The 22,743-nt window shown below is 37.1% G+C and overlaps 1 protein-coding gene across 3 annotated transcripts in view; it reads right to left on the reverse strand.

Moving 5' to 3' along the window:
• Positions 1 to 22,743, reverse strand: part of LOC149065637 (ADP-sugar pyrophosphatase-like) — a 55,133-nt gene that overhangs the window by 22,041 nt on the left and 10,349 nt on the right. The window contains exons 1-2 of one of the 3 annotated variants that reach the window (XM_089253423.1): positions 10,035 to 10,242; positions 1,846 to 1,951 (exon numbers count right to left, since the gene is read on the reverse strand). In XM_089253423.1, coding sequence (XP_089109549.1) covers positions 1,846 to 1,951; positions 10,035 to 10,099 — 171 coding nt within the window. In that variant the 5' untranslated portion in view covers positions 10,100 to 10,242. Of the gene's footprint in view, positions 1 to 1,845; positions 1,952 to 6,723; positions 7,017 to 10,034; positions 10,243 to 22,743 lie in introns of those variants that run through there. The other 2 variants (XM_089253424.1, XM_089253425.1) reach the window with 2 other exon arrangements.

The raw sequence follows: 22,743 nt of genomic DNA on the forward strand, positions 1-22,743 counted from the left end.
TCTGGAGTATCCATGCAAATTTTCAAGTCATTCTGACCAGTACTGATTGTATAGTTTTTGAATCAAAACCTTAATTATAATCACCCTGTATATAGCTGATTATTTTTCATAAATCTGTTACTACTATACAGTAGAACCTTGATTAACTGGGCTTAACAGTGTGAAAATATGAAAAAAACAACTATTGAATATTAAGACTGGGAGACAAAAAAAATAGGAGATGTGCTACTTCTTATGGGAAAGAAAAATGAAAATGTATGTGAGGTAATGTAACTACTAATACACTGGTCTTTGTCCTTTAAGGACAGCTGGTGTCTTTATTGGATTATAGGACCACCTGCCCCTAGCATGATGGTGTCACTACTGTAGCTGCTTGTTTGTGAAGAGAAAAAGAAACCCTGTGAGATAATACACCACTACATTTAGATGTGTGATGCAATCCTTATTCATGAATTTGCTAAAGATATTTATATATATAGCATCAGAATTTAGCCAAAGGTTAGAAAATGTTGTAAGAATGAGAAATTTTGACTTTTGTATATAACTTTAAACAACTAAGGTACTTCATATAAAAAATTATATAAATGTACTTATATAAATGTCATTCAAAGATATACCATCAGAATGTATCCCAAGGATATAAAATGTGGTAAAAATGAAACATTTAGGCTAACAATGATCCAATAAGATATTTTTCAAGGAAAAAAATTATATTTAGGTAACTTTTATTTGATTTTTTAGTTAAAACCAAGGTTTAAACCAAACAACCATGCTAGCACCAAAAAAATTTTTTGTAAAGTTACTAAATTGCAAGCTAAAGCAGCTCAAAATGATTGGAATTCATAGTAGAGCATATCTACCAACATCAAAGAGAATCAATATACCCTAAAAAAGTCAAAAGCAGCATTATTTTGGACCTTTTTCTTCGGGTAAAGATTTTTTTGTGACTAAAAAATTGTGTTCTGGCACCTAGATATTTTTGCGATTTGTCCAGCCCTGATATATATCTATATCTTATTTACCCAGATAGCACTGAAAAAAAAAAATCAGAACCATAACGTTTCACATGAAAAATGGAAAATTGGCACACTAATTAATTAACACAAACAATAGGAAAGAAATAATGCAGTACAGTGAAACCCCACTACAACGATATTTTCTCAAATCTTGTTTGGGATTGCCTATTGTCTAATAATAAACTTCTCTTGATACATAAATTTTGCGGCACCTGAAACAATATGCTACTTTTTGATGTAATAACCCCATCTACAATGATATTTTTCCATTATATGATATCTATTATTACAATAAATCCCTCTATAACAATATTTTTTAGGATATTTCGAAACCGTTACAATATTTTCTTACATTTCACTCAAAATCACCTACAATATATTTTCAAATTCCTCCCCAGTTTTTGTTCCTTCAAAGGTTTTCAATAATATCAGTGTTAATGAAGTTGTCATGCAGCTGTTTTCTGTGTAATACATAAAAGTGATGTGTTGTAAACTAGTTTATAGGGTGGGACAGCTAAATTTTATCAACTAGTCTATTAGAATTTCCTTTGCTGTGAATAAAAATATATATAAATGCAATACTACTGATCTGATTTCATAAGAGATGTCAACAGAATAAATTTTGAGGTACCTGAAAACAATATGCTACTTTTTGATGTAACTATAACCCCTCTACAATATTTTTCCCTTGGTCTCCAGAGTATTTCTATATCAAAGTTTCACTGTACTTGAATGTTGGCTAATATTGAGCAATATTCAGAAAAATTTATAGTTTTTGGTTTCTTTTCTAAAAAGAAATGTGAAAATGCAAAAGCAAAACTAGGCAAACCTGTTCTGAAACATGGGTGATTTTTGACTGATCTCCAGCAGGGCCTGTCACTGGTAATGCTGACATGCTCAATGAATAAGGACCTTGATTGCAAAACTGAACAAATCTATATAAAAAATTATACATTGAAAACAGTTAACAAGAATTAAATTGCAGGGTTTATTTTTACATTAATCAAATAGGAGCATGCTGCTCAAGAACTTTAGCATTCAGTCAACAAGCTAAATGCAATAAATCACCATCAAAAACAAGCAAAAGTGTGAATTTAATTTTCTACATTAATGCACAAAATTCACATTTTCCTTTGAACACATGAAAATGAAATAAATCTCAATAAACAATATTACCAGAATAAAAAAAACTTTGATGCAAAGAAACAAAACAGATCTATTTTTTATATTAAAGTTGTTGAGAAAATTGGAAGCCTTTGTCTGATACCAACTCAATAAGAAACATCAGTGATGAAAGCAAATAACAAGGAAAAATCAAGAATCCCAACGTCTTTTGATAAGATATGGGTGTCACATCTCTAGCGGATATAGGCTATTTATTCATTATCATACTGACCAAAGTTGAATGCCTGTATGTATTGAGTGCCCAAAAAGCAACGTTTTAATTGGCTTCTTAATGGCCACTTCAAATAAATCTAAGCCTAGGTGATACAATTGGTGGTGTTGATAAGTCATCATTGACTAATATACTTTTGAAAGCCAGAATATATGAGGATTTGGAAAAAATCATAAGAAGCCAGGGACTTTGTGCAAAACTCTTGCTTCATCGAATTTGAATTCATGGCTCTCGTGCCAGCAATGTCAATCGATGATCGATTTGTTGCATTAGTTTATCTTAACAGATTGAGTGTGTTCACTAAGTGAACATAGAGCATGTGTTTTTGTTAAACGTATTAAGAACCAAGACTGATATATCAATGACTGCTTCACATTGCTGGCAAGAGTGCAATAAATTCAAATGTGAAGTAAGAGTTTTATTCAAAGTAAAAGCCCTTAGCTTTCTTGGATTTTTTCAACCGCCTATATATTTGGGCCTTTAAAAATATATTACTCAATGGTAACAAATCACATAGATTGCATCACTATTACACTTGAGGCTTCCAACATGAGCCAATTTCAAGAAAATTCCTAAAGACCAATTGAATAGCTTCATTTTGCAAGGAACCAATAAGAACATTGCTTTGGAAAAACATGCAGACACTCAGCTTCATTTTGAATATAGCGTCCGACTTTTATAATGTAATTTTTTCTATTGAATAACCAAGACTTAATAATTTGGTAATCAACCCAATTCAGATGCTCAGTCAATGTGATAGAGGTTATGTATGAGAAGGGTGCACATGATTAAAGTTCACCTGTTTTAACTGTCTACAGCCATAACTATTCATCAGAAAATTATGAAACCTTGGGAATGTCTTAGTAAAAGGATGGGCATAATTTTAGAAGCCTCATTGAAGACTGAAAGTCTCTGTACAGCTTTTGGTGTGAAATCCGTGTGTCTGTGAGAGAGTTTCACCAGTAAAGGACATTCTTGTAAACTCAACATCATATTATTTCGTGAAGAAATTAGATTAGAAACGATTCTGCTGAAGATGTTTAGACACCTGCCATGAAGCTTAAGCAGTTTGGATATATTTTTAAGGAAAATTAAACAAGCAGTGCAATTTTCATAGGAAACACCCTTTAGCAGTGAATGGTGAAACTGTTGCTTTTATTTTGAAGCGACCTTGCTACAACGAGTCCCCACCAAAAGTCAAGCACTCCCTCAACATGATACACGACAGTGAATTTTGTATGAAATATTGTGATTGAAAGAAACAAATTATGAGACATTGGCAAAAAAAGCTCCGTCGACCAAAAAGAAAAGTGGTCTGGGTGCCAGAAATAGGCCCTGCACTAATTTTTTCTCAAGCCACCTCTGGAGGGGTCGTTATGATGAGCTTAGACTACATAGATCTTCTGAAGACAAAACTCATGGTTTTTTCTCTCATTACAATCAACGCTTTTTATAACCACCACATGTTATTGTGACCTTTTCATTTTAACAGCCAGTACAAGAGGATCTAAATTTTTGATGAAAAACAACATGGAATGAAAGGGCAATGACGAGATTCACGAAATTGGGAACAACTTGCTGAATTGGACAGAATCATGGTTAAGTAGATCACAACGGGTTATGGTGAACAAGAAATTTTCTGATTGGACAGGTGTCATAAGTGGATTCCCCCCCAAGGAAGTGTCCTTGGCCCCATACTTTTGTCCCTTTTTATCGATAAGCTTGATCAGGGTATCTATGGCATTGTTAGCCCAAATTCACAGATGACATGAAGCTAATAGGGGTAGTCAGGAATCAAAACAATAGGAAGTTGCTCCAGACCAACCTAAACCAGATTGCAGCATGGGCAAATGACTGAAGCATGCTTTTTAGTGTTGACAAGTGCATGGTAGCTCATTTTGCTTCGAACAATCTGTGTTTCACTTATGAGTTGGACTGTATTATTATTTCGGATGCAACTAGGATCACCAATCTGGGCATTCTTATTGATGAGTGGCTTAGGTTTTCTGAACATTGCTCAGAGGTGGTCGCTTAGTTCATCCTGGATTGGAGTGTGCCGTCAGGTTGGAGACCATACCTACAAAAGGGCAGACTTGGTCGAGGGCGTGCAGAAAAGAGCCACGCATGCTCTTGATTCTTGATGGCACACAGGGCTTAAGCAATGTAGAGAGACTTGATTTTTTGAAAATGCTTACATTGGACAAGAGCAGGTGTTGAGAATGTGATTGAAGTGTTTAAATTTTTCAACGGGATGAATAAAATGGACCACAAGTTAACACATCGTCAATCAACTGCTTCAACAAAGGGACACCATTATCCAAGGCCGGACTTTGGCAAGTGCGAAAGATGCAACCACACCAGGCTGTTAAATTTTAGGTGCCACAAAACCAGATAAAAATTATTTGATTACATATTAACTTTCATTTACATTTTGACTTAAAAAACAATAGCTTAAAATACTTTCAAGGACCTGAAATACAGGCATCTAAGACATCGAACCCTCTGGCCTAGGGTTTTGACAGACCAGTTTTAAAGGACCATAAAGCTGTTTTTGCACCAGGCTGCAAAATACTCAAGCCTGTTCCTGTCAGTATTGATTGGTAAGGGACAATTCTAGGTTGTGGTGTCGCAGGGAGTTTCTAATAGGGTTGTGAATAAATGGAATAGCTTGCCTCTAGGGGGGCCACGAATTCTAACACAATTGACACATTTAAAAAGAAATACAATAAACATACTGGGATAAATCGAGAAGCCATCCATACTAAGATGAGACAATCTTAATCTTTTTATGGGCAGTATATTTATATTTTATCATTATATTGGTTTTTTATTCCTTTTATTGGGTTGCTGTATTTTTGATATAGTTTAGATATGAATTCGACATCCATATTTTTTTATGGGCAACTTTTTTCAGCCACCTCATTGGGCATTTTGTTTGTTGTGGCCTTTGTATCAAATATAATGACCCTCAAAGACCATTTGGCCCAATAAAATGTCTGAACTCAAGCTCTCCACCTCACCTTTTTCTGCAAAGAAATTAACTAAATCTGTCCTCATGTGTGTTTGAAATTAATCTCAATATTACAGAATTTGGTATAACCTAATAAAAGCGAGAAGCACAATGGGATGTCTGATAAATACAGTTATGTGACTGTTGCATGACTGACCCATTCATTTCAAAGAAATCCAGATTGAGAAAGAAAGGTATGAAGGATTCCAACCATGACATAAGAACATGTTGAATAGGCATTCATAATGAATCAGTTTGCTTCAGATAGAGAAAGAATATACAGACGAACAGACTTTTATTTTGATACTGAAAATGAGCACTTTCATGTTTCATTCATTGAGCACATGGCTATCTGAAACAAGCACAACGCTATACTTTTTGAACATTACTTAAATTTCACGTACAAAGTGCGTGCAACTAATTAGTATAAAATTTTATTATTTTCTAACTGAATGCATATTAATTACAACTACTTATATTATAGAAAAATGAATTATGCAATTTTTGGTCCTGTTCAAGTACGGAATTCTCTTAAGCTGATTTTTTTCCAAACTTACAATATTATGACGTCCCAATATAAGGTCTGTTTTCTGTGGAAAGATGAGAACCGTTATACTGAACGTCGACCGTATAATGCAATAATATAATACTGCATGTAAGTTGAAAGTCCTTCCTTAGGTTTTATGAAATGGATGTCTTTCTTTTATAAGCTTACATCATAAAATGAAAAAAATAAAACAATTTTAATTAATTACGGCAAGAACGACGCTGAGAAGAATTGCTATAAATCCCTTTATTCAGTTCTGAACTGTTTTGTAAAACCAAAAATTTAAAGCAATTTGATGAACTAGTAATACAGGAATCTACAATTTAGTGCCGATTTTGAACAAAGATAACGTTGCCCCAGCTGTGTACAATATCAGACCAGCAAAAAGGTTGGTGCGCTAACCACACGATTTACCGGGTAGCACATTTCCTACTGCAACATTGAGTGCAATACGTTGATCACAATAACTTTTCAACACAATGGTATTTGAAAGTCACACAAATGAACTAAAAGAATTATTTCTCGCCTATAAATTTTTTCTTCAGAAAATTTTTCCAACAAGCAAAACTTTTCTTTAAGTATTTTTTTTTTCAATTTTCCATCAGAAAACGACGTTTCGTTTACTCTTGAACGAAAATTGAATTGAATGCCATGTTTCGGAGCTCAAAATCGTAAAAAACAAAATTAAATTCTTATAAATTAGCTGGCAATTGACAAAGATTTATAAAAGCTCCAAATTTAGAAATATTTTTACCTGACTGGAAAACTTTCTTTGGGTAAAGAATGGGAATAATGATTCATTTTTGCAGCAGGCCGCAAACAAAAACTGCACTTCTCCCGACAGATGAGATAGAAATGACGACTGATAAATGTTCTAAAAAGAGACTTTATATCTGTCTACCTTGAACTCTTTATTAGAGATACTAAATAGACTGAAATATTGAAGAGCAAAGGTCCACGCTATTAGACAGATAAGGATGCGTCTAAAACCAGCCAAAACTCACGGATCTACCACGCATCAGGCATCAATAGCAGATAAAAAAAGGCTTGTGCTCCCTTTCTTTTTTTCCGCAGGGAAGGACTATTTTTTACGCGATATGGCGCATTTTCTGTGAACTTTATCTATAAGATAAAAGCTCTTCCCCTGTACCAATCTGCCTTATAAATCGTTTGGAAATTTTATATTTATGCTATCGGGTCAACACAAAACAGTATTAATGGAAAAAAGTTTATTTTTAAAATACTAAATTGCATCTAACACTTTAGAATCACGTGGATATCAATCACATGGTTATTTTGAAGAAAATATCCTATACTACAGGAACATTTTCTTCATTCTGATATACTGTTTACGCATCTAAAATCATCGGCATCATAACATTATATAATATAGCATACAGCAGTAGCTCTCACAGCCTGTGGTAAACTTACCCACAAGGGCCTTTTAAGGGCACATGAAAAATAATTGAGTAATGGTAGGAAAAAAAAGCTATAAAGAACTCTCAGAACGTTCGTTACAGCACAACATACAAGAAATACGCATGATGTCGCATATGGATTTCTAAGGGTACTTGTAACATGAAAGGTTCGGAACTACTGACCTACACCAAACCAGTATTTGCGCGTAATGTTCATAACCAGAAACATTTTCATTCCCACCTTAAGCTACGGAAAAGTGTTTTGGTCCACGTCCTTTCGCTTTGTTTTAGAACTTTTTATTTCGCTATAATTTAGAAAAACTCCATAAAATTTAAAAAAATATATTCTGTTTTCGGTACATGTTCGCCAACGACGATTTCTACCTGCACGGCGTATTTTATGGAGAAAAACCATAGCACAAAAATATTCTCAATATATAAAAGAAAATGTCTCGCACAGACACAGAATTAACATTATGGACCGTTAAATTGCAGATATTCTACAAAAAATGCATGTAAATTTTTCTTTACTCAAAAAATCGTCAACGAATTTTCTATTCACCAAAAAAAAAAAAATGTCTAGTCGTAATCATAAGTTACCCTCGAAAGATACAGAAGAGTGAAGTTTTGCATCAGCAAAGCCCGCAGAAAATCGATTATTAAATGAGATGGCATTTGATTTTTCTCCGATATTTATTCACTTCGATTATTCATTTATTCCAAAATGTAATAATTCAAGTGAAAACATTAAAAAACTCAAAATACTTGATATTTATTGAGTCTCCAACTACACTTCCCTTATTCTTACGTTATACGTCATTTTCTATATCACGATCGGACAGGCTGAAGATTAAGATACACGTGAGATACGATCGTATTTACACACACAGAGGATGTGTCCCAAACGAAAATATAAATAAACTGATATCCGCCCTAGCAGTGCATATAATACCAACTCGCAACACAACTTAAATGAAAAGAAATTTTTTCGTAACTAATAGCAGAAGTGACCTTGGATGTCAATATCTGACTCGGATAACCGGTGTAAAGCGGTCCACACAACATATCCCGAAAAATTAAGCACATTCGTTCCAAAAAAAGAAAAATTATCTTTTCTACCTTCTGTGTCATTCACGTTATCTTAAAACTAGGGCCGATTAGTCAGGTACTCATAGCTCAAAGCCAATTCGGAACGACTAGAAAAAGTACTATAACTGGCTGTCGAACCCAAAAAAAACATTTTGATGAAAACCATCAAGCTACAAAACGGATAGTGATAAATTGCCTGCAACGAACGGGCTGCTATGTTGAATTAAATCCCCCATACCTAAAACATACATCTACCTACTCTTACATTGCGATGCTTAGCTCACAAATACGGTACATATTCACTGTATTAATCACAGATAGCCTAAGAAAATTTTCATTGAGCTTAAGTTTTTGAAAATCTCTTAAAAAAAATTTTGATAACTATAATTTAACACATTAGCAAAAATGTCCAGAGAATTAGTCACATCTACACACGTGCGTGAAACAAAAAATAAGGCCCACCATTCCTTTCGAGTACATAATCTAAAATTTAAAGCAAAAAAATAGTAACTCAATAACAGGGGCGGCTATCGGGCCGGTGTAGGAGGGTCGCAAAAAATCAGATTTAAAGCCGGGTTTTCCCAATAGCAGATTTTTAACGCCGCGTGCAACGTGAATCGCTCAGCGCGACATGCCTTCCACTCACCAATAAGAAAAGCAGTGTGACTGTTTTCCTACAGAGCGTAATACGCCTTACGACATCGGGCGTGATTGGCCGACTGCTTCTGAATGGGTCAAATACGTCGTGCGAAGCGCGTTTCGCAGATCTATTCATTTTCCCTTCAAACCGGAGCATGCAGATGGCAGTGATGCCAGGGCGATACCCGCCCTGAACTGATACGCCACACTAGGAAAACACAAACGTGTAGAGCAGCGGTTCTCAACCGGTGCTCCTTGTGCGCTCCGCGGCCGCTCGAGAAAAATAAAATATAAAACAGTAATTTGAAAAAATTATAATTACTTTAGAATAGTAAAAATAAATCAGTAATTTTGCTGAATAAGTAAAAAATATGTCTACGGGGCTCCGCCATAGAAATTATATGCCAAAAAGGGCTCCGCTAGTCAAAAAAATTGAGAACCGCTGGTGTAGAGTGATTAAGTTACGCGTTTCTGCCGAAGCGAAATAGTCTTATTCGGTTCACGCAGCGCAGAAAAACCTACTCCTAGGAAAACCCGGTCGATGTCCCGCAAGCAGGGCCGTAACTAAGATTTTTGTACTATTTTTACACCCCCAATTCAAAATTCGATAATTTTATAACGGTGTCCACCTAAAATTTTACCGCCCGGAGCAGTTTCCCCCTTGCTCCCTCTGGTTCCGGCCCTGTCCGCACGGGTAGAGATTTTTCCTCGAGCCGCCTCTGCTCGAATAGTAGTTGTTTTAGCAGCATACTTATTTAGTAACTTCGTATCGAATAGCGGAGTCAATAAAAAAATACATCAGAATCTAATCTTTTATCAGTTATTAAATTTTTTTTATCATGTACATCATAGACCGTTTTAAAACGACAAAATTAAACTAGATAGATTTAAATTATATATATTTTGAAATTATACGTACATAGGTCGAGACTTTCCCTTAAATTTCTGTTTGTCTTCACAAAATTTGAGCTGCGAAACCTGCATGTTTGTATATGAAAATCAAAATGAACCGACACAGAATTATAAAGACAGCTCGCGAACGTCTAGACAGTACGCGCGCATCTTAAAAATGTCCTAAGAACAGGACGTCCGAGTTCTATTTTGGTAACTTCAAGGTTGATCAATGCATATTCGTCATGGTTGGTTCTTTCAGGGCTGGTGGTGTTTATTTACTGCTTACTTGTGTATGTTCGACCTTCAACTCGTTTGATTCGCGAATCGTGATACGACTTCCGTTTTTTCTTTGGCAGATACAACAACAGTCCACAAGGTAGCAATTGAAAAAAATCAAAATAAAAACACTTTGCAAGTAAGTGCAAACGGAAAAGCATCCCTGAATCCGATCAAAGCCAACCTATTATTCAAGGACTAATGTTCTTATCTCAAAATTTAAAAATATGCATATCATGTTTTTTATTTATTAGATACCATTTTTAAAGAATTAAATTATAATTCGAGCAGCATATAAAATTTCCGATCAAAAGTGATGCAGTCATGAGACATTACAGAGGGAAAAATTTTAAATTATGACCATTTCCTCCAGCAATGACGTTCAGATATTCTATTAATTGTAGTTAACTTCTGCTTGAGTTTAAAAAAAGTGGCTGTATGCACTTACAACTAAAAACAGTTTAAAAATTTATAAAAATTTAAAAGCATGTAAAAATTTTCTAAATTCATTAAAGGGAAAAGTATAGGAAGAAAATACGCATTTTATCTTGCATTTCAGAGTATCAATTTATTTGCATATGTGTGCAGAAAGATATCATGCATAACAAACGGAAATGAAAAGCTTTCGCTGTAATAAAAATAAAATAAAAGCGGAAATGTGACCAATTCAATGAAGAAGACGTAAATGCAAACATCATGATATGTAGAAGATAAATAGAAAAAAATAAAAATATGCGATTTGCTGAACGCAGCGAATAGAAGAAAAACTTTTACACATACACGGCATATTTATTTGAGAGATGCTCTTCGTGTTTCACACCATTCAATTTACCTAACACCTCAAATATTTCTCAATAACATTATTATACTGCAGCGGTTCTCAACCGATGCTACGCGGCCGCTCGAAGGAAAAAAACAATAAAATTGAAAAAAATTATTAATATTTTTAAATAAAAATAAATCAGTAAATAAATAAAAAATAGGCCTACGAGGCTCCGCCATAGAAATTATAGACCTCAAAGGGCTCCGCGAGTCAAAAAAGGTTGAGAACCACTGTGCACTGCAAGTATTTCACAGTTTCGTTTACGATTATTTTCCTACAGCTACTCACTCAAACTTACTTTTTTCGGTCGAATGTCTTGTTTCGTGCATCCGGAGATGTTCGTTGAATGTGTTTTACAACGTGCGTTTCAAATCATAACACGGATGGAAAAACCTTATGAATTTCCAGAGGAGATTCCCTGGTACCACCCATTCAAATCGACCACATCCAAAGTTCCCTCTGAATTATATTTTTCGTGCGCGGTATGACAGCATACCAAGGTTTATAGAATATATGCCATACACACCAATGGTACATTTTGTGATTTTGCGTGCGCGGCTTATGCCGGATCCAGACCGACCGCGAAGCGCCACGTCGGACCAAACACCCGCACGCGCACGAAAGAGCCCATTTCTTTGATGTAGCAACATGGAGTGGGTATTGTTTGTGTTTGTCTTTACGCGATGCGCAATGTTGTGCAGTTGGCCGTCGGAATCGACTTCGATGTGCCGAGTCTACTTTAAACTTATTTTTTGTCTGGTTCAGCGCGGTCGGTCTGGACTGGGGGGAATTGATCACACTCGCTTTTTCTGAAAGTAAAAGAAATAAATGAGAGAGTGTCTCCCCGATAATCGACTACAGGGTTGTCGAAAACTAAGGTCGCTTTCATCAAAAGCATCGTCAAGTTGGGTCGTTGATCTCTTTTATTGTCTGAGAATATTTGAAGGCACGGAGACTTCGAGGTCATGTAAATTAATAATTCTTTCGCTTCGACTTTCAAAACTGGTTTTCAGCATTCACCTAAAAGCGGAAAAATCCACTTTTGGGAAGCACAAACCTTCTAACGGCTTTTAATATTGGTAGGTTATGATCATTGCTCTCACGCAGTTGACATATCTATTGGAATCATCTACAATAGTATTTCCCGAAGTAAACGGTTCTGGGGGCAGTAGAAGCTATGATTGTAATATGGCATCCTATAGGTTAGCTCAAGAAGGGGTGGGGATAAGCGCGAAGTAGTTCTAAAAATATTCTATTACTTTAATAATGAGGGGCGTGGAGTGAGTTTGGATGTTTATACGAATTAATGCTAATTAGAAGATACTAATAAACCAAATAAAACAATTGTTTCACCAGTGTTTTTTCATTCATACAGGGTAGGCAAAAATTCCTGAAAATGAATAAAAACCGGAAAAATAACCGAAATAAAAAACGGTTTGCAGGATTTGCATCGCTAGGTGACGGGAATATTTTTTAAGACGGGGGGGGGGGGGAGGGGGGACTCACAAACAGCCGATAGGTGGCACTGGTATAAGCGACTTTGGTGGAAATATGCAAATGAGACGGTTATAAGAACTTGCGCTCCAAATCCACTACCAGTTCACCGTTATAAACCGTGTATGTGAACAAGGATGCTGAGTGCGAAGGATAAAGCTGGGTTGGTGAAGTTGTTTTACGTGAACCAGGAATCGGCGACCATTGCTTTGCGTAAATTCCGAGTTAAGAATGTGAGGACTGGAAAAGGGCATTTAACAGCGATAGGCCTCATAAAGCTTGTTCAGCGGTTTGGGGAACTGGAACGATGGAGGATCGTGTAAGAGCCGGACGACCATGTTTAAGGAAGGTTTAGGTGTTGCAGCCGAAATGGAAGCGTTAGCGTTCGAATCAGCTGCAGGGACCAACAGTGCTCGTGAAGCTGCCAGACACTTGGGCTTACCATCATTCTCGATACGCAATATTCTTCATGGAATCCTTGATCTGTACCCATACAGATTGCAGTCGTGCCATGAACTTTTACCAGCGGATACCGTACAGAGGGAAGCATTTTCGAGGTGGGCTTTCTCCGAAATCATAGTTGGTTCATCATAGGACCCTTCTTTGAAACGCAGTGCCCAGTAAGTGGGTGGAAAACGGCTACGGTGAATGCGCAGCGTTATGTAACGCGTCGTGCCATGTTTGCGTGAAAGAGATGCGCTTTCTACCGTCACGTTTATGCAAGATGGAGCAACTAGTCACACTGCTACTCCGGTTAAAGCATTCCTGATACAGACGTTCGGGGAAGACAAAATCATTAGCAGGCGTTGCAGGTTCCCATGGCCTCCTCGGTCTCCAGATTTGACACCGGCAGACTTCTGGTTATGGGGGATATTTGAAATCCCGGGTGTATCGATCCGGTCCATCCAATCTGTCGGAACTGAAAGATGCGATCCGCCGAGGTCTCATTTATACATGCGGACCTGCTGCACTCTGCCGTTGCTGGATTTGTGACTCGCCTGCAATGTGTTAAACCGTGTGGTGGTGATCGTGTCGAACATACTGCTGTAATAAACAATTTAGAGGCATTCTGTTCATTATTTGCGTATCTTTTCTTTGACTTGTGTACGTCAGCACCACCTATCGGCTGTTTGTAATTTTTTCCAATCTTAAAAAAATTCGTGACCTAGCAATGCTAACCCTGCAAACCGTTAATTTCGGCTATTTCTCCGGATTTTATGAATTTTTAAAGTTTCTACGGACTTTTTGCCCACCCTGTATTTGGCCCTTGACGAATTAATTCAACTCAAGCGCAGGAAAGTTTGCGCACCCATAGCCTGCAATACACTCTCTGCACGGAAGAAAAAGTTGTGAAAAAAAAATTAAGTTTCAATATCGTAGATTTTGTTCACGTTCCTCGCGGCATTTATGAGATACCTCGCCTAACTTGATGCTTTGTATTTCAGCAATTACGAGATATCTCGCCTCCTTAAAACTCTCATTTCGCAATGACGAGCTCAGAGACCTTTGTGAAATGGGCTTCTTCTTAGAACACATTTTCTCCCCACCCCAACCTGTCAGATCAACTGCCAGTGGGCGGAGTCAGATTTTAAGTTACAATTCTGACACCACGAGAAGTGGCATGGTGTTTGAAATATACCTCCCTTCCCCTTTGGGGTAGTATACGAATATGCATACAGTATAAATAATAGAAACAGATTATTTTTCTTCCTGTGTTTAATTTCCGGAGTTAGGGGCACTATCACCTGCAAAAAATCGGAAAAAGTTTTCTTCTTAAAAAAAGATGTAGCATTTTACAGAGGGTTCGGTTATTTCTACTGTGTCAATTATAATGCGGATCCGCGAAATTTATAATACCGCGGGAAGGGTTAATTATCATCACACACAATATTTGACTCTTCGTAGAACACGCATTATAGGGATTATTTTTTACTGTGTATATGAATCGGAAAATTTTTAGTACTCGTTTCTGACAACGGGTTAATAAAACACAACCATGCGAGTACTGAAGCGGTGGGGACAAGTTGTAAAATTTGCATGATTTTGCGCTGCGCGGAATGCAATCATTTGAACGTACTTCCCCAGTGTGTAGCTCATCATTTCGATCGCGGAAAAAAGTTTGAGCTCAAAAAGGGTTATATTATTGGCTTGTATCAATGACAAAACCCCTAAGGAGATCGCTGAAATCGCTTCCATTAAATTGGAAAAGTCCAGAGCATCATTAAATCTCAGAAAAATTACGGTAAATCATAAGTTTACGAAATATTCACGATCAAAAAACGATACTGAATGATCATAAATGCAGGGGTCTTAAAGATCCAGCTAAAATTCGGGTCCGCTTTTCGGACTCTTTACAAAATTCCGAATCTCAGAGAGAAATGACCCTTTAAAAATTCCGAATCTCAGAAATGGACCCTTCACAAAATACAAATTAACGAAACCATTAATTTTAAATTATTTCTTTTCTACAAAATTAACTGAATTGTTTCACTTCCCACAAAATTATGGATGATTTTCACAAAAACTAGACCCTATGAAAAATTTCTGGACAAACCCCTGAAACTTTTAGTGTAATTGAATCGTCAGAAATCGAAGATAGAGCTTCCTTTGGCTGACAAGCCATCTATTTATGCGCCTTACAGATCGACTCATACACGAGGACCGAGTCTGGTGATAAAATAAAAGAGAAGATTGTGTGTATAGAGTGTTTGTGGGGTTTTTATGCAAGTCTCGCCTCTGATGATGGTGCAACAAAAGCAAGTGAAACATTAGAAAGTGATTTCTCTAGGCACTGGCCGTATTCAAGCATAGTAGAGAGTAACAAACTCGAACATTTTCCACGTTTTGTCTGCGCTGATAAAGTCGTTCAGCATGTGTACGCTCTCTACTGCAGGGCTTGACAAATCATAAAACAATTTAGGTGCTAGCCAGATTTCTTAGAAACCGAGCAGGGTTTTTTCGGTCCCTGAATAATGTTTATTCAATTTTTCCGAGACTTGATCAGCCCGTTTCATGTTGAAAGATGGATCACCGAAAAATCATAAAATTTTGCGCGATCCTTTCAATTTCTATTGGGTTTATTCTTCAATTTTGAAATTAATCACAATTGCACATAAAAACCCTTATTAAAAAAAATCGGTTGCAAACCGATTTACTAGTCGCCATAGCAACTTGGAGCCTGGCATACGCGTGAACTTGTATACGGCCCATGGGCCCGAGCCCCCAATATATTTACCATCATCTCTATATTACCTAGAGAAAAATTGGTTTGAGCCCCTCGTCGACCCCCCCCCCCCCCAATATTTCCAATAACTTTACACCAATGGCACCTGAACTTTTTTCTAGCCCTGCTCCACATTGGTCGGTATATTGTGCCTTTTTGATGGCAGATAATAATCTACCTTCTATTATAAATTTATTTTAACCAAAATCATGTACAATTCACAATAGCTTACGATATCTTTTGAAAGAAAAAAAAGCTATTCGAGTAGTCGTTTATTGAAATGCTGGAAACTAGCAATCCGCCTGTCATATCACCTGTTTTTATATAAAGGCCGATCAAACAACTTTCTATTTTAACATATTTTTTGCCATTGGCAAAAACTCAGAATTTTACGGCAAAAACAGATGCATAGGGAAAAACGAATGTTTCTAATCTTAAAAACCTTTTTGAAGAGGTGACGTTTAACCTCTTACGACCCTAGGTACCCAATTGAATACCTTTGTAAAATGCATGGAAAAATTGAAAGATATAGTAATAATAAAGATATATATATTGTAGCACTTAATTAAATCAAAGATTTTGACAAGATATTTTTCTTTTTTTGCTCTTTTAATATTTCTTCAAAAAAAAAAAAAGGTAAAATTATTTAGAAATGTTTCTCAAGAGGTTAATAGAAGAAAAAAATCAGAAAAACGTTTTGGAGACCATACCTACAGAGAGACATAGACTTGGTTGATGGGGTGCAGAGAAGAATTACGCGTGCTCTTGTTGGTACACAAGGCTTGAGCTATGAAGAAAGACGATTTCTAGAATATACTTTCATTGAAGGAACGCAGGTGTCGGGGATATGATCGAAGAGTTTAAAATTTTCATCGAGATGGATAGAATGGACCACGAGCCTATCATACACCGTCAATCAATTGCTTCGACAAGGGGACGCCAGTATCGTTTAGTGAGAGAATTCCAAGTTGTGGTGTACCAGGGAGTTTTTCTTCTAATAGGGTTGTCAATAAGTGAAATAGAACACAATTGGCACTTTTAAAAAGAAGTACGATAAACATAGTGGGATAAATCGATAAGCTATCCATACTTATATAGATAAGACAACCATAATCATTTTATGGGCAATGTATTATATAGTATTAATTATTAATTTTTTCTTTCGTGATATGCGCTTTTATACTGGGTTGCTATATTTTGGTCCTATTTGACATCCATATTTTTTCAGCCACCTCGTTGGACAATTTGCCTGTTGTGGCCTTTGTGTTTGTATTAATTAAATCATTTGATTGAAATTTATTTAATGTGATGTATCACAAGATACCAGAGTCATCGTGGGTAAACGGCTGATGACATATTTTTCACATATAAATATATGTTTGCATTGCACTTATTCTTGATACGTTTAAAAAAGTACCCATAGACATTGGATAGCTTTTCTCGATTTATACAACCTTACTTGGATAAGATATCTATAATCTTTTTATAGGCAGCGTATTATACAGAGTGATTCAGAAAAGATTGGAAAAACTACACCAATACAAACAATTATCAAAGAATGCATGGTCTAACATGAAACGCAAACGCGCTAGCGTTCATACATGGTGTTCCTTTTGCTCCAGATAAATTTCAATAGGAATGCCGTTTTAACGTTTGCGGAGCGGCCGTTTCGAAACGCGCAATCGCGTTTGCGTTTCATGTTAGACCATTCATTTTTTGATGACAATTGTTTGTATTGAATCATGTTCATTAGCCAAAGCCTTAAAAACCAACGACCACCAACCTGATATTAATACCAATACTAACAATCCTATAATCACCTATGCAATTAGAAATACGATCGAGGAGTCTCAGCCACCTCGTTGGGAATTTCGGCTGTTGTGGCCTTGTATTCCTATGATTCAGCAACGCCCGTGAATAGTTGCATGAAAACAAATTATGGAATTAACCTTTTATCAAACTCGGCGCTTACTGGAACGAAATTCACTGAATTCTGCATTACACGAAAACCCTCTAATCGTTCAAAAAATAAATGTTATCTACAGACCAAAACAAGCATATCGGGGAACCCAATGTCACAAAAACATGTTATAAGCTAATGGAAGAAAGAAAAAACACCACATAGCATATTAAAATATACATACATAAATACAAATGCGAAGTTGCGTATTTTTTCACTGACCTCTATATTAATAATTTATAGATAAGAACAGGAAATTTCTAGCTTCAACCCCCCCCCCCTTTTTTTAATGATGCGTATTTAAGAGTGAAAAGCAAAGGAACTTTTGTTTTGTTTATGGTTAGCTTTCAATAGGATCTGCAACAGATAAGGCAATTCTTAGCATTAGCAATGAATCATAATTTCAATATTTAGCCCCAAACAGTTATAACGTTACATGTAGTGATCATAGAACGTAGATTACGTTTAGCTCTAAATAAAAAATTTAACTTCTACCAAAAGATGGTCATGAATAAAAGGTAAAAAAGTAAATTTCGATATCAAAAACTAAATACAAAATTTTGATAGCAAATTATCTTGGTACCGAATATATCATAAAAATTAGCGGTGTCCCCCATGATGTGTACGTGAGTGAATTACGGAGAAAGTGGTTGATCATTGGGGTAGATAAGAGCAATTCCATTGATTTCATAGAAATGATTTTTTTTTCCTGAAAAAAATAATTGCACATTCAAAAGTGCAATAAATAGTAACAATAATTTATAACGAAAGAAACCTTGGATTTCTGAGATATAATAGTTATTGCATACCTATTTCACCATTTTAGGTTGATGGGGGAAAAAAAAAACCTGAAGTCCTACGAACCTATTCTTGATCAGCTAACGAATAAGTATTTGTTACTTAAAGGACTAGCAAAGCATGAATGGCACATGGCGATTGAAAGTGTTATAGTGTGATCTTAACCAATTCTTTTCCCGAGTTTTAGGTAAGAAGCCATTGCTAATTGGAAAGGATTGTATATAGTTAACTAAAAAAAAACTTTATTTGATCATCGTGTCCTGAAAAACCCAATTAGAAAGTTGTATCTTTATTGAGGCCCCGAAAAAAACACGTTTTTCTGAGTGCAATATTCCATGTTAAATTCAAATACCACAGAAAAGGAGAAAGGGAACGGCATAAACTAACGGAAAAGCTCATTACGCCGTTCTTCCTCGACTTTTCAGCGATTTTTTTCATTCAAATATATCAGTGGATATTGCACTTTTTGATAATTTGATCATTTTTGTCGCACCACGGTCATTTTCTACACACGAGGGCTAATTAGACCGGGGCCTACAATTTATTGTCAATTCCGAACGGCAGCCTTTTTAATAATCGCCGACAGGTTGGTGCGCTAACCCCTCGGTGTGGGACTCCCTGCGGTAGCAATGGTTTTCTGTGGTCATATCACCGTTTCTGTTGTACCCGTGTCAGGAAAGTTTCTCACAAGGACGAGTCAAGAATCTAATTCGCGAAACCTCTAAACATCCTTTGGTACTTTAGGCGAGTATCTTATCGACCTGGGCTACCGCGCCCATTGCACTTTTTAAGTGTTTTTTTGCCTCAGAAGAAACAGGGCCACAACTTTTTAATTGAAGTTTCGAGGACAGGGTGACCAAATAATTTTTTATTCTAATAACTATACGCCCCCTTGCAATATTAATGACGTATCCCACTACTACACGTTCAGGCCTAGAAGTGCAAATTTGAAAAAAAAAAATAGGAACACCATTCACAAAAAATAGGAAAATAATAGGAGGGAAGAAAATGGAATTCCCAAATTATCATAGTATATAAAGATGTGCTATTGAGATTCACACCTTATATATTTTAATTATAGTATTATTATCTATTGATATTTTCAGAAACTCAAGTTCTCTCTCACGAATTTAAAAATCTTTCATTTCCACAGAATGTGGTATCGAAAACAATGCAAATAGCAAAACTAAAAAGAAATTAATCAAATTTCTGTTACTTGAAAAGTCCAATTAATGATCGCGATCCATTTTTCCCCCGTGCTTTTCGAAGAAAGGAAAAAAAACTGTCTAGGTACTATAGAAATGTAACATATGCATGCTTAACCCATTGCCCGAATGCTGCCCCGGAGGCATCTGTTGTGGCCAACAACTTCAAACCTAATTTTGTAAAAATGAACTAAGCGACACTTCCAGATCGTTCAAGAGACCCTGCGGCACAGTTTCAGGTCATTCAAGTGACTCGCGTCACATTTACAGATCACAGCGGCACAGTTCCAGATTACTCAAGTTATCCCAGCTGCTATTCCACTTCACTTAAGTGACCTGTGGCACATTCCTAGATCACTTGAGTGACCTGCGACACTGTTCACCAACACTTAAGTGACTCACGGCAGAGTTCCAGACCATTCAAGTGACCCGCGGCACATTCTCTAATCAGTAAATATGTCGCAGAATATTTACAGATCACCGCGGCACAGTTCCAGAGCACTCAATTGACCCATGAAACTTTTAAAGATCACTCAAGTAACCTGCGCCACAGTTCCACATTCTTAAGTATGCTGCGGCACATTCCCAGATCATTTAGGTGACCCGCGGAAAATTTACTGACCACCGCGGCACAGTTCCAGAGTACTCAATTGACCCAGACATATTTACAGGTCAGCTTAAGTAACCCGCGACACATTTCAAAATCAATGAAATGGCCCACACTCTACTGAATGTTGAACAACCTTGATGTAACGGCTCCTGGAGTTACATTACATCCGAAGGATACAATGATTAGAATGGCCTACATGTTCATTGAATGTCTGATTTTTTTCGAAGACGAAGGCAGTCGTCTTTGCATAGCATACACGCGAACCTAGTATGCCTTAAAACCACATGCTAACCCATGACCCTCGGAGTTATTATCTCATGTGGCCCAGGACGAATAACAAAACCATACAAGTGGCCCAGGAACGATCATCAAATCATTTAAGTGGGACACATTTCCGGATTACTTCGCGGTGGCTTGCGGCACATTTCCAGATCATTTAAGCTGCCAACAGCATATATCCAGATCACCTAAGTGACCCCAAGCACATTTCCAAATAACTAGAGCGACCCTCAGTTCACTTAAGTGATACGTAGTTCCGCTGCAGATTACTGTAAGTGGCTGGAGGCACATTTACAGATTATTTGAGTGGCACGCAGCACGTTTCGAGATCATTGAGTGGCTCACAGTACTTAGATCACCTAATGGTCTGCGATACATTAACACTTGATTAAGTGGCCCGATGAATTTTTATGGATTATTTTAGTGGCGCCTTGACATATTTCCAGACCACTCAACTGGCCCGCTGCGCACTTTCAGATCATCCAAGTGACTTGTGGCACATTTCCAGATGACTCAAACGGCCCGCGGCACACTTTCAGACCACCTGAATGACTCGCGGCACATTTCAACTCAACCTTTTGAAGAGTGCGGGGCCACTTCATTGAATTGAAAACGTGTCGCGGCCCACTTAAGTGATCTAGAACAGCACCGCAGGTTATTTGTGTGATCTGTAAATGTGCCGCGGGTCACTCAAGTAATCTGGGAATGCACCGCAAGCCACTTGAGCAATCTGGAAATATGCGGCGGGTCATTTAAATGAGGTAAGAAGGGGGTGCAGCGAGCCACTTAATCTATCTGTAAATGTACCGCGGGGCAACTTGAAGCACGCCATATTTAGGCCATGGGTTGAGCACATGTATGCTTTAAAATAAGGGGCCGTTCAAGTATTACCTCAGCAAACTTTTAGCCATTTTTGACCCCCTCTCCCCTTGTGAGAAAGTCAGCAAAACTCTGACCCTCTCACGTCAGCAAAATTTCGTCAGCGCTCTGCCCGCCTACCTCTTAACGCATATTGGTGGGATCAGAACTACTAGCATACACCGATAAACATCTCTAGAAACATCCACTTCTAAGCTGTAACATACCGACATAACCAACCCCTCCGATGTTGGATAAATATTGAAATGCCCATGACTTTATGAGGTGCGCAATCCTCACTAGGGCCGAAACTAGGGGGGCAACTCCCCCGGTGGAAAATTTTATGGGAACAAAAAATACTGTTATAAAAATCATCGACTTTTAAAGTGGAGGGGGCGACAAAAATTGCGCTTACCTTCACTCACAAAAATCTTAGTTACGGCCTCGGTCCTCACACGCTCATTATTTTTCACGTTAGTTTAACTCAGCGATTCCCAATACTCCAAATTGCCCCACAACGGAGCAATTTGATTTTTAAGGGGGAAATTTGAGAGGGTTGGAACTTTTCAGAATTCGCACTATTTTTATATCAGTTTAGAATTTTCAAACAATTTTTTGATTAATTCTTTTATTTTTCTCTTTCAGTGTTTTCTTTGGAAGGGGTTTGACCAAGGATTCACGTTTTGTGTTTCACGGACAAAATTGTGCCAGTAAGATGAAGTCCAATTGATGGTCCAAACCCCGTGCCAATTGAAATGAAGAAAAATGGCCATACACTCCTTTACAAAATATTATTGTTTTTACATTGGCTATATGCAGAATAAGTTAAATACGAGTATATTATAGTTTTGGGGCTGTTTATGCTTTTTTCGAGGCTTTTTTTCTCACCAGATGTTTCGTCCACTTCTGCGGTGGACATCATCAGTGCAGGTGACAGCAAGCAAGGAGACAAAACAATTTCCTCGAGGTCTAACAAAGACGCTCCGGCTGAAGACACCGCGGAATCTATCGACGTTGCAATGTAAAACAAGTGACGTATCGATGACATTGATAGTCGATGGTCTTCCGTCTGCTTGCTTGCCATCACCTACACCGATGATTTCTACCGCAGTATTCGACGAAACGTCTGCTGATAAAAGCCTAGGACATGGCATAACAAAGTATGTGTATTAGTCTTATAAACTCCGGCTATGAAAGCCTACCTACTC

The sequence above is a fragment of the Pholcus phalangioides genome, unplaced genomic scaffold (genome assembly GCF_987345545.1).
Source record: "Pholcus phalangioides strain wild (caught in Gottingen) unplaced genomic scaffold, Ppha-v1.0 ptg000039l_1, whole genome shotgun sequence".
NCBI lineage: Eukaryota > Metazoa > Arthropoda > Arachnida > Araneae > Pholcidae > Pholcus > Pholcus phalangioides.